General features: G+C 42.9%; 1 protein-coding gene across 6 annotated transcripts in view; it reads right to left on the reverse strand.

Moving 5' to 3' along the window:
* LOC139046674 (cytoskeleton-associated protein 5-like) overlaps positions 1-13,781 on the reverse strand; it is a 109,501-nt gene that overhangs the window by 65,016 nt on the left and 30,704 nt on the right. For all 6 annotated transcript variants that reach the window (XM_070528617.1, XM_070528619.1, XM_070528618.1 and 3 more), the window contains exons 12-14: positions 10,151-10,264; positions 6,069-6,197; positions 648-890 (exon numbers count right to left, since the gene is read on the reverse strand). In XM_070528617.1, coding sequence (XP_070384718.1) covers positions 648-890; positions 6,069-6,197; positions 10,151-10,264 — 486 coding nt within the window. The remainder of the gene's footprint in view (positions 1-647; positions 891-6,068; positions 6,198-10,150; positions 10,265-13,781) is intronic.

The raw sequence follows: 13,781 nt of genomic DNA on the forward strand, positions 1-13,781 counted from the left end.
AACATCCATTTTTCCCTTAGGGTTGGTCAGTGACCACAACTTTTTCAATCAAATATTTTGTGCAGCGCCCAATGTTTTTAGTAATATTTCTGTTTTGCAATTTGCATACATGCCCATTTCCTAAAAACCGGCAGCACTACAGTAACATGATCCCATTTTCACATCAGAAAGACGCCATGCTCAAACACATCGGCAGAATCAAGCCAATCAAGAGTCAACTTAACATTTGTAATTTGTTGTGCTGAAATGGGTGCATCTTTAGAATTTGCATGCAGCTGTTCAACAAGATCGCTAGTACACGTGCGCAAACGCTCATGCCAGCAGCAGGACGCAGACCGCTGCCTTTCACTCCCCTGCCGAGGGGTGGTGCATCCACTTGGCTTTGTTGCAGTTTTACGATCAAGCTGAGTAAGTGTCACTTGCGTCTCTGAGAGACATTTATCACAAGTGTGAAATCACTGTTCTCTGAGAGCTCAAGTGTGGAAATGAGAGTTGAGCAGACCGTAAGCAATGTTCAGCTGAAGCTAATACTCTTGCCTACTGCACTAATGCTGGGTAAAACATCACTGCAAAAATGTACACAAACTATTTCAACCCAGGTAGCGTATTAGAAAGGATGAAAAAGGAGGAGGCATGATGCCACCCACCTTGTCTAGTTGAGCCATGACTAGTGTTTTGGAGGAAGCCTTGAGCTTGGATGTGGCCCGTGCCATAGACTCGTAGCCAAGGTGAAGCATGCACGGAAGAAGCAGGTCCTGAGCCTTCTTACGGACCTCCCCACTACGGTCTTCCAGGCACTGGTAAAGCTGGGGCAGGCACGATGCAAGCTCTGCACCGGGCACTCCCTTGGCGTCGCACGCACCCAGCCGCTCTGCTAGCCAGCCAAACAACTGCAAGAAACAACATTCAAGGTGACAGGAAAAGGAAGGCCCTGCGTCATACTTTCCGACAACATACTTCCCTCTTTTGCTTGCATTGAAGAGCGAAGATCGTTTTGAGTATGCGAAAAGCAAAAAAAGAATAGGCTCCCTGCCACACAGTCTAGGCACAGTACACAACAAGCCATGCATCCTGCTTCAAAACAGTTTTTGCTGGGGTACTCTGTTCATAGGTAGGAAAGAGAATAGTGCAAACATAGAACAAAAAAAGTAAAAGAGAAATATTATTTAGCACACATTTGTTTTTTAAAGTGAGCTTCCTCCTTTTTTTTTTAGAATGTGCCGACTGTACAAAACAAGTCAGCGAAGTTACATACAACCCCAAAAATAATGCAAGGGCTTTCACATCGCCAAGTCATGGTGCGTGTGCATGTGTGTGTGCGTGCATGCGTGCTTCAGGAGAGGGGGGGGGCTTCATAGGAATTTTTACCATTTGCAGTTCTTCAGCATGCACTGAAATCTCAGCACAGAAGCATTTCCAAATCGTACACCCTGTGATGCATTTGTGTACTGCAAGTGCCAGAAAGAATCACAGAAGCTGGAAACACATCATAGTTGTCATTTTTCAGACATGACTCATTGGAATGCAGTCACAGTAGCCAGAAAACAAAACAGTGACATTGTGTTACCAGCACAACACCATAGCCCTCAAGTCACTGTAGTGGATATACAAGGCCCACTAGGTTGCTCTGTGGTTCAAGCAACCTTTATTCAAGAAATTGCTAGTGTTACCTTTGCATCTGTTATTCTAACTGAAAAACTAACGCCCATAGCTACTGCAGTAATCCAAATAGCAATGGCTATAGCTCTAGGTGTGGTTTGCACAGTCCTCCCCAGTGCTATCTACTACCCCAACAAGTGCCCTAGTGACAGTGCCCTTTATAACAGTTAATCTTCGTCTATTTTTTCCTGGCTTCATTGTCTGTTGGCTTCATGTGGCTCCAAAAGAGCAACATGCCGTTATTCACATAACAAACCTTTGCTGGAGCACAAAATATAATGCAAGCAGTAAAAGAAATGGCTACTCCCGAGATTCAACGGCTGCACCCAGTGCTTTTTGACGTGCCCCTGCACACCGCCATTACGTGTATCACTTTTGTTTTGGAGTCTAAACAAAGCCCCCTGAGCAAGGTTCACGCATGAATGGGCATGTGTTGTGCAGTCACAGGATATGAGGACGGCTGTGTCTGGCAGAGAAAAGAATCTGTAGAAAACCATAAAAGGAAAGAAAGGCAATCCCGGGATAAATCAGCTACCAAGCTGAATTAACTATCCAAGCTACAAAAGAAGAGAAAAATAAAATAAAGGGCAGGAAGGTTAAGCAGGTTGTGATTGCTTTGCAACCCTGGTTGCAAAAGTTCAGAGTTGATTTTATTTATTTACTCTAACGGCACAAAGCGTTGCAAAGAGGAGTGGGAAGAAAATACACCCACATATACACACATACATCATATGATAGAGTTGGTGAAAATTAAGAAAATAAAATTATGCACAGCTCTTTTTTTTTTCAATTGAAAGTTACACCGCTGCTCCACAACTTGTCTGTACAGTCAAACACTGATAAAACGAAGATAAACACAAGGAAATAAATCGAAGATGTTTCTCACCAATATCAGCTTGTAATGAACAACTAGGTTCAACAGTTACTTAAGAAATTATCTAGACCTGAACGGACAGTATCAAAACCTACAAAATTGTGGCAAGATGGTGCAGGATCTTCTAAGGCAGTGTTTGCCACCCATCTTCATTTTTTTCGCATCTTTTCTAGCTGAGCTTATGAACGCTTCTATCATGGTAATAGGGGATCTCTTGGGATTACAGAAGGATAATTTTACACTTACAGCTCAAATTATTTTTGAATTCAATGTCCCTTTAAAAGGCCCCTAAAGAACCACATACCGACCCCATTAGAATGAGACTGCAGTGGCCAAGAATCAAACCTACAGCCTTGTGCTCGGCAACGAAATGCATACCTGCCACCATTAAAATTCGTAAGGTCCCACGAATCAGATACCGAGTGTGGGGGGAAACAGCAAATTTTTAACAAGTCTGGCCGAGCATGTGCCTTTTAAGGAATACATACGCTAATAACCATTAGATACAGCACAAAACAAACTTGGAACCAAAAGCACTGATAAGGAAAACATTGCTTTTTTTTTTTACCACAATGACTTTTCTGTTGTTGATATCACAGCTTTCGTAGCTAGCCTGTATAAACTTGCTCGAAGAAAGTAACCCTCTTGCGTCCTTTCACCATTAGAAGATCCCCAATGGAAGGTTCGTAGAAGACGAGTTAACCTTGAACATGAGCAGAGTTTATTTTTTGGAGATATTGATGCAACATATATAAAATGAGCTCAAATTCGTAAACATTATGAAAAATTTGGAAGACTTGGCAGTCATGAAAATGGAGAGCCTATTAGCTGCCATAATGGGTAGCGAGGAGGAAAGTTTGCACTACTGTATGAGCAATATCTACACACCAGAGAACACGTCATGGATAAAAAGGTGACACCAGTGACGAAGTCAAGGTGGAAGAAACTGCCGTTTCGAAGCCTGTACGGATTTCTTGGTCAGACTAAGGCAGACGAAAGCCGCTTGTCACTTTTTATATCAAGACAAGACATTGAATTTTTGCAGCACCCTTGACTACAAGCGATACTAGGTCCTACCAATGAATGCATCGTGCACGCACAACAACCCAACACATAGCACATGCACAACACACACACCCCATCAAGACTGTGGAGATTTAACAGGAGAGAGCCTTTATTAAATTATGGGGCTGTATGTGCCAAAACCACGTTCTGATTATGCGGCACGCCGTAGTGGAGGATTCTGGAAATTTGGACCACCTGGGGTTCTTTGACCCTTTGAGGGTCAATGACAAATATATGGTGCCGCAAACAAAGTCCGAAATGGTCGATGCCGTATATTTACGGCGGTGTCTATATGTTTAAAAAGCACGCCAATTTCGTAACTTTTTTTTTTTCTGTCATGTGCTGCCACTATGTGGGAATACTAGGAATTTTTTTCGCGCTCCTCCCTCTCTCAGTTTTCGTTGCATGGTTTGTTTTAGTGCTAGTTCGGCTCCCGTGCGTCTATATAGTACCACTCGCGCATTGGCAAGCGCACGGGCGGGTGGCGGTTTGGGTTTTGTTCCGCGGGCGGTTTCGGCTTCTTGCAGTTACAAAACTGATAGCTATATATCATTAGTAATCGCTCTCAAAGGGCGACCGCTTGTTTCTCGGGCATAGGAAGGGTGCCACTATGCATGCATTTCTGTTGCTTTTTTTGTGTGTGTGTGGAGAGTCGCGAAATCTAATTGCCTCTGGTTGGTGATAAGATGAAGATTAGCGGAAGTTTGTCACACGTTTTGCTTTTTTGAGGGGCACACAACCACACAGTTTTCTTGAGTGAGCGCACCTACGCAGTACGATTATGGTATGGATGTACATATTAGTGTAAGAGCAGGAACATTTAAGTCTTGCAAAATATTTTCGTGTGCGCATTTTCAAAGCCTTGAACTATACCAATGCATCAAATTTCGAATTATTTATTTATTTAGTTTATTTCCTTTTTTTATTGTTATTCATGAACAAAGAGTACATATACACTAATGCAAATTATTTTTTCTCACTTCACTGTCACCATAGAAAAATTACAGTAAATTTCTTCGACACAACTCCCTAAGAAGAATTGGAATCTGCAATAAAAAAATATCGACCCTGGGCAGTCGCATATGGCGAAAAAAATCGATCCTCAAAGGGTTAACCTGCACCTAAATCTAAGCACACGGGTGTTTTCGCATTTCGCCCCCATCGAAATTCGGCCGCCGTAGCCGTAATTCAATCCCGCGACCAACAGGAGAGAGTCGCACGGTTGCCTATATTAGCGTAATTGAATTGAAGGGCCCGATGCCCCCGACTACAGTGCCACAGCGGACACCATAATGGAGGGCTACAGATTACTTTTGACCACTTAGTGTTCTTCACTGTGCGCAGTTCAGTGTGCACCCAAATTCAAGTGCCAGAGCTTTTTTGCGTTTTGACTCCATCTAAATGTGGCTACTGCAACTGGGACTTAAACTCCTGTGCCATAGCGACTAAGCCAACATTTCAGACTAGCTAGTGAAGTGAATGGTTGTTGTTCCCTATTCAGCATGTCTAATTTCTTCAAACTAGCAAACAGCTGAAGCTCAATAACATCATTTCATGCATTCAAACACTATGTACGCTTGAAGTTTATTTACTATAATGTTTTGGATATTAGTGACCATCTGTATGTTCTTTTACAACATACTAGTACTAATTTTGGTCTTCCGGTTTGCTTAGTGTGCTTTGTTTGCCATTTGCTACTGGTTTAAAGGTTTAGCTTTTAGGTATTCTTTATGACACCTATATCTGAAGATACCCTCCGGGCACTAGATAGGGAAGTAATTAAAAAAAAGTATTTTTTGCTTACAATTGCCATTTTATTTATTCACCTGCTTTCCGAGATTGTTGCTACAAAAAAAAAAAAAGTTTTTCTTAATCTGTGCGCCCATCAAAGCTCCCAAGTGTGGGGTCCTGTCTGTATATCATTTTGCTTGCACTTAATTGTAATTATTAAAGACTTGATTGATTCGTTGATTCAAGGAACTAAGGTGTAGCCGCCTAAAAGTTACCTTGCTGTTGCTAGATCAGTTGCAAGGTGAAGCTCCATTATTGAGTGCAACTTCTGACAGGGGCCAGTGTATTGGCGAGGCGAGATGGCTATCGTGGAGAAATTCAGACTTGCCGCGGTGGCTCAGTGGTGATGGCATTGTACTTGAGCACAAGGAGTCGTCGATTTGATTCTCGACCGCCACAGCCACATAACGAAAAGGGGTGGAATGTAAAAATGCTTGTGTACCGCGATTTTTTTTTTGACCCCAGATGGTCAAAAAGAGATTAATTCGGAGTCCATCCACTACGACATACTTCATGACCCTCTGTGCAGTTTTGGGATGTTAGGGCCCAAAATTTATCTCCTATAGAAATTTAAAGCTTTCTTTAAAAATATATGATTCCAAGGAATAATAAACGAGTATGCATCAACAAATGTCGGTCCAAGAGTGCAAGACACTCGAGAGAAAATCAAAGAGCTCACCTCAGATCGAAGCAGGGGGTTTTCTGCCTTAAGCGCGTCCTTGAGCATCTCGTTTTCAAAGAAGGTCCCCAGGCTGGCATGTGAAGACCACTCGTTGAGGCAGGAAAGTGCAGCCACACGAACCATGTTCTGGTGGAAGGGCAAGCCATCAACGTATTTTGTGTGCGTGTCATACTTAGCCAGAAGATCATAGTGTGTGGCTTCGCATAACACCACAAACACTGGTACAACTTTCAGTACAAGTAAGAACTCGTTATGAAGTGCCCAAACAACAAGGAACAAATTCTTTATTCATTTTCTACATGTGCATGTGCATTGAAGTGTCTCAACCATAAGATACTACAATAGTGGCTTAGGTGTATATAAAGCATGAAACAGCTTTCCACCTTCAACATTATAAATCTATCGAGGGGCTCTTACACAAACTCTGCAAAATAACAAAAACGAAAAACAACTTTTTACTTTATAAATCTTATACTAGTGTACAACCCACTGTTCGCCACGATTGGTCACAAAACCAAAGGCACACAAGTTAGTCTTGACTTACGATTTTGCTTTCCTCATACTTTTAGAGTCGCTTATGTTTGCACTGGGAACAACATGGCCTATCTCATAACTGCGAGTCGACCTAGTTGGAACAGATTCATCTTAAAACTTTTTGTGCGCAAACAAACAGGGACGAAGAATAGGGACAACACAAGGACGAGCGCTAGGGGCAACACAAGGACGAGCGCTCGTCCTTGTGTTGCCCCTATTCTTCGTCCTTTTGTTTGCGCACAAAAAGTTTTAAGATGAATGGCCTATCTCGTCATATTGTTTCCGATACTAGGTGATGCTGAATGGCACCAATGGCCCCAAAATATACCAGATATATGTCTGTTGCGGTTTCACCAAATGGCTTGTAGTGCACAGTCAACACTTGAGTGTATGTTGTGCTGATGATGGCAAGTCAATCTATGCTCAAATGACAATGCACAACTGCCTACTATTGTGGCCCATTACCAAAGTATCATTGACGATGACGCCTGCCCAACGACATTTATTCTGTGCAAGTGCCATTCTGCACAACAAAGGCTTTTAGTACACGAAACAATGACAAACAATACTTTTCATGTTTATTTTCCTTTCGATAAGAACACCAGCTATTTCCACAATCACAAGCATATTAGGAATATATGAACTTGGACAGTATTTGCAGTTAATCATTGTTGCAGAAGATAGCCAAAGAGCTAAGATTACTTATCTTGCTTGCAAAGTGTATTTGCAAATAACCAATAACTTGGGTGTGCTTGCGCACTTGCACAACCAAGCCAACATAACCCAAAATTTATCTGGTTTTGGAAAACTTTTTTTAGAATTTGTAAGCTGGCACAATCACACAATTTTGTTTTCCGTTCATGAAGAGGAAAATGTCCTTACTGACAAACAACTTCAGTAATTCTATCTCTGTTGTCTCTTAAAACAACGACTAACGTGCAAGAACACATTGCAGCCCATCACCAGCAAGCCTTTAGGCATGAAAAAGAAGGTTACGAACTGCGAATACCAAATAGTAGATTTCTAATTAAATATCGAACCAAATCAAGAAAGAAAAGCCAAACATTAAATCGAATATAGAAAAGTTCTCATAACTTTAATGCTTATGAACTTTCGGCACACGCACATGCTCAGGAGTCTTCTAGCATTGTGTAACAAGAATGAAAGTAAGCTATCGTAACTTGGGTACATATAGATCAATATATACAAGACAGTCCACTCTTATTAAAGGGAGCACCAAATTCATATGCCGGCATTGATTACAGCTCAGTTCTAGTGTACGAGAGTTGAGAAAAAAAAATTTAATAGAATTTCTGTTGAATAGAATCAAGGGCTTTTTTCCCCCTGTCAAATTAATGAATTAGTGACTTTCTGTTATACCGAATGCCAATGAGGTTCTCGGTTTTATTTTTGCATAGAAAGTTTTACCTTTCTGTTTTTCTCCAGAATACAGAAGGGCTATCTGAACTTTATGGCAGGTGGGTTATCATAAGGCCAATCTGCATGACAGACGAAGGGACTGCTCACAGAGTGACTCGATCACTCCGCCGCCTGTAGCCGGTGCCGTCCGCATCGTGCCAGTGTCACGGTCGGTGCGATTTAATAGCCAAATGCCAAAGAATCTGAAATCTGTGTGCTGTAGTTCCCTCTCTCGCACATGCGCAGTTTCCTCACTCAGGGATTCTACCAAGTTGACATTTCCAAATTCCCCGAGTTTTCCAGGTTTCCCCTGTGTGCCTTTACAAAATTCCCTGAATGAAACAGAACTGTTTAATGTAAAGATGGGCTGACACCATGTTTCCTGATGCTATCATTCTCTAGTAAGACTTACTCCATTTTAAATAGTAAGGAGTAATATTTATTTTATTCAAAAAGAAAACAGAAGGAAGGTGTTAGTAAATGGCACAGCGAATAAAATATTCTAAAAGAAAATTGCAAAACTCATTCCAAATCGAGTCGAACATTTTCAAATAGAAAAGGAGATGCATACAAAAGTAAATATTTTCGAATATGAGCTATTTCTATCAACTGATAGCAAGCTCATCGGTATGAGGCCTGAATTTTGTCAGAACTAAGATTCTCTCTCAGCAGCTGGAAAGTCAACCTCAGCTGTCCTGACATACTCTTAGCCCGTACACAGCAGCTCAGTGTTAAGTTTCACTGCTTTAGAGAGTTTATTTTGGTTTGGGTGAAGGACACCTGCATCTCGGCATGAGCCAACACTTTGTTTTTTGAGCTCAAGCTCCTTCAAAGAGGCGGTGGCATGCTTCCTTTCCCATTCATTCCTTAATGTGTAGGTCCTTTCCGTTCTTGTCCTCCTTCCGCTGCGCATTCGCCCCACGGACCATTTGAAGCATCCTTTTGGTCAGTTGTACAGTCAACGTCCGATTTTTCAGACTCCCTAGGGGCCGCAAAAACATCCTAAAAATCGGGCAGTCCAGAAAAAAAATGAATGCATGTCTTTAACTGCCCTTAAGGGCTCAAACTGCCACACAGGCATGACCAAAAGAGCCCTGAAGGCCTGCCAGTACACTTATTAGGCATATCGGTACTCATACTGTGACGTGAGATGAGGGTGGATGCATGTATAATTAAGGAATACATACTGTGTCCCTTGACAATTGCCCTTTCCCAGGCTTATGAAACTTCACCGCATTACTTTGCATATGCTTCAGCACATAGAACTTTTGTATTGAAGCAAAGCTGACTTTCGAAAACACGTTGTGCTTACAGAGCTTTGAAGCCAATCGCGAGGATTACAAAGGTGGAGTCAGTGCCATTGCTGACAGTGGCAAATTCTTTCAATGAAAAACATGGCACCACATGGCAAGAAGCTTAATAGCAAACGTAGAAGCAGCTAGGCCCGGTGTTGCCACGGTGGTGGCCACAGCGGCCAGCGCATCTGCGTACGAGAGCGCCAGTTCGAGGCAGTGAGATAATCAAAATGGTGGCGTTGGTAGCTTTGATTAATGCCGTTTCGGAACTGTAGTCACGGCAAAAAGTCAGAAATATCGAACGGTGAAGTGTTCTTGCGTCCTAAATTTCAGACGTTCTTATGCTGTGTGAATTATCAGGCATGTACGAAAAATTGTGTGTCTAGAAAATCAGTCGTTAACTGTACTCCGGCAACTCCTCGGCTCGACGACATGGCATCAATGACGATTCGTTGCGATTCCTCTGACTAAAGCCAGAATTAACGCGATTTTCATTTCCTTTCAATAAAATTACAGCTAATTTTCTCCTGATAGAAGCACAAATTTCCCAAGTTTTCCCTGAGTATTTCCAGATTATTCAAATTCCCTGAGGATTCCCAGTTTTCCTGGTTGGTAAACACCCTGTGACTTGTTAAGGCATGGTATAATGCCCACTGCCCGATGCGCTACATGATTTACAATCATAGGATAACACAGTTTCTAAGTGCTTGTGCTGTTTATGCACATAAGTGCAAGCATACCCCGAGTACAAGAAAAGTGAGCATTAAATGCCAATGTCAGTGATTGCATATGACAAGGCCTCCTCCAAAATGAAAGCTGTCAGAGACTCACCTTGCTGTCACCCAGCGCAACAAACATGCCAGGTGCAAGAGTACGAACATAGGGTCTACAGTGGGGACCTAGGGCTGCACCCAGGCACTGGCATATGTTCAGGGCCTGGATAGCCTGCAAGACAGGAACACAGACCAAAATTACACTAATCAGAACTGTACAACTATGGCGAGAAGTTGAAATGAGCCTAGTCTGCAATTTTTCCAAATGGACAATGCATTACAAGTAATGCACACACTCAATTCTGTTCCCAGCTATAGGAATCAAGGTGCCTTCCTTTGCCTTGTCCGCCGGCTGGTGAATTGTGCTTAACTCGATCTTCAGGAACTGCCGCCATGATGGCTACATCGCAAACACAGCTAGCACGCTGGTGCTAATTTCTCGCATAAACCAGTGCTTTTTCCTCCTGGGGTCAAGTCACTGCACGAGCATACGTCACTGGGACATGCCCCAATTGGCCGCCTAAACAGTAACCCCAGGCACCATCTCCACATGAGCTCTCTTCCACTGAGCTCTTCGTCGCCGTGGCAGAGGCTCACAGGCCCACAACGAGGTGGTTACATGGGACCTTTGCTCTCCCAACTCCTCATTTTCGCGCTTCATGGGCTGCTACCCAGTTAGCCCTAGCGTAGTGGGCGCGTGCACTTGATCGGTCTTGCAGCAAGCCTTTGCCTGTAAGCACCGTGACTGTCGCACTGTGCTGTATCTTGGGTTAATAAACCTGTGTGTGTTGGCGATTTGGCTCCGCAGCCTTCTCTGCACCATGTCAGTGAGTCGACAAACCTTGCTGTAGTGCCCTTCTCCATTGAGGAGTGGAGGAGCAGCGTGCCCTTTCCTGACTGTCGCTCGTTGGGTGAGCCTTGTGTAAACCAATCTCCACACAGTGAAAGAGCAATTGCCGGCCTTGTTCGCCAGGCTAAACCCACCTGCTGCCACAATTCACCACCACCACCACCACCACCACCACCAGATACTAAGAGAAATACTGAATAAGCTCACTTTGGTAGATCAGTGCATTTGCTGTGAGTAAGTTGAGTGAATTTAAGTAGCTGCCCCCTCAAATCCCAAAGTCTGAACCACCTCATCTATCCGCTACTGCAGAAATCCCACACCTCGTCGGCTCTGTCATTACTCTCAATGACAATGCAACTGTTTCTGTTAATGCGATGTTCTCAAAAGCCAGACATCCGAGGCACCACCGAAATGGAGTATTTCACAAATAATACTGACTGACAGTCCACACTATATACAATTTGTTTACAACTTCGAAATGCTGTGCTTTGGATGTCCGATCAGCATTTTACAGTATTGCAACCACCTGTTTGAGTGAGGGGTAGTATTTTCATTCAAAGACACACCTGGTACACTTGCCTGACATTGCAACACAACTGCATGGACAAGATTGCACTTCTACATCTTTGGCCAGAAAAATTACTAGAAACTGATGCCGTATTGAACTCTGAGCAGAAGCAAGCAATCAATTTTCAGTTGAATGCAAAGAATGTTCTGCATAGTTGGCACTATGAATGCCGCAGGCTTCGTGCAAATTTCTGGTCTGCCTGTATGCTGACCTAAATCACTAGTATTCACATCATCTTTTTTTATGAAAGAGACAAAGTCAACATACAACTAGCAATACTTAGTATTCCTCTAAAACTGTGCTACTATAGAGCAAACTGTCAATAGCAAAAAAAAATGCCAGTTTCTTTCTCCAAATCCTGTTTCCAAACCAAAATGATGAGTCAGGCTGATGCAATGGATCATCATCAGCCTATTTTATGTTCTCAGCAGGATGAAGGCCTGTCCCTGTGATCTCCAATTACCCCTGTCCTGCCCAGCACCCTCTACGGCATTACAGGTCTGACCACCACCTTGGTCAGGCGCTCCGCAGCTGCTGGGGACTGAGGGCCATTGGTTGATTACGCGAGTCATTTGGGAGGGAGTGTCTTTTGTTGAAGCCTAGTGGATCTTCCTAATTTGATTGTGTCTGGATTAGCATAGCCCCACTGGCTCGGCATCTTTTGCCATAGTCAGGTGCCACTCCTTTTTTCAACATCTTGGACACATTTTTTGCTTGGATGCAATGGAACAATGCATTGTAAAGCACCTGGGCACTGCTGTGCAGGAATGTTGCACAAAGGTTTCCAGGTTGAGCCTCTGCTTACTTCCAAACATAACAAAGCGGGCTTTTTTACAGCGAAGCTGGTTATGCCTAGGATCTGGAAAAATATGCGTCCGAGATGTTGATAAAAACAAATTATCATGTGGGCCGATCCTGGCGATAGTGCAAAAAGGGTCCAAGCTCAATGGCACATACCCTTGTAGGCTCGGGGACCTGTAACGCGCCCTTGAACTACTTTTGTCACACGTGGGACCCAAATAGGTCCCAGGCACAAGGGTAAGATGTTTTTGAAGAAATGTTTTGTACAACTTTTTCAAAAAGGACTTAAAAATTACATTCTCTTAGGATCTCTCTTGAGAGGGCAACGGCCAAAGCCTCCTCTTCCTCCTCTTAGCATTTGCCTCTTTCTCTTTTTTCTTTTAGTCATTACTGCTCACTACTAAGCATTTTTAGTAATTTGTAATCAATTGTGGTCATTACAAGTCGTTGTTAGACATGTATGTCATCACAGTCAGTAGTTATTACAGGTAAATTCAGTCATTACTGGTCATTACTAAACATTTGGAGTAATTTCTAGTGAATCGCAATTGTTACAAGTTGTCGTTGGATATATTGGTCATTTTGTAGTCATTACTGCTCACTACAAGCATTTTTATTCATTTCTAATCAGTTGTAGTCTTTACAAGTTGTCATTAGACATATCGGTCATTTCATAGTCATCACAAGTCATTTCAGTCATTACTGCCCACTAGAAAGCATTTTAGTCATTTGTGGTCATTACAAGCCATCGTTAGACATATTGGTCATTCTGGAGATTAGACATTAGTCTGGACTAGACATTAGTCATTACTAGTCATTATTAACCTCTACAAATCCATATTATAACATTATCATTCACTGTCACTATCAATCATTTTTCGTTCTTTAATCTGTCTTCATATGGAGTGATGATGCTTCGGCGGACACTCCGGCGCTCAGGTCTGCTTACACGAACTCCACCATGAGCCTAGAAAGGCTTTCCATAAAATTCTCGGTGCCAACCGCGCAAACAAGCCAGTGCCACTGCTCGCGCATTCGTTGTTGTCTTTTACAGCTGGCTCTGTTGTGCAAAAAACCATCATCAGCAGCAGCAACGGCTCAAGCGTCCTCGTCTTCTGCAGCTGGCTCCATTACCGCTCATCATTCCAGTGTAGAATTTCACTTCTTTTCTGCCGTAATGGGGAGGCCACGTTTATGGGGGTATGAGCCATTGCTTAAAGGGCTATGCGTGTGTGTACACAATTGCCATGTTGATCACACATTAGAACAAAAATATGTTCGCACCTTTGTTCAATTTCTGGGTCCCCTCTGTGTCGTGCATTATTGCTGGTCATTCACCTTCACAACCTGGAATGGCTCATGATTTTTTTTTATGTGAACAATTAATTAGTGCCTATACAGATGCTGCAAAACCTCAAGACACTCAAGTACAGAGAGGAACATGTGAACCTTCAAACTGAGCTGCCACAC

This window comes from Dermacentor albipictus, unplaced genomic scaffold (genome assembly GCF_038994185.2).
Source record: "Dermacentor albipictus isolate Rhodes 1998 colony unplaced genomic scaffold, USDA_Dalb.pri_finalv2 scaffold_13, whole genome shotgun sequence".
Classification (NCBI taxonomy): domain Eukaryota; kingdom Metazoa; phylum Arthropoda; class Arachnida; order Ixodida; family Ixodidae; genus Dermacentor; species Dermacentor albipictus.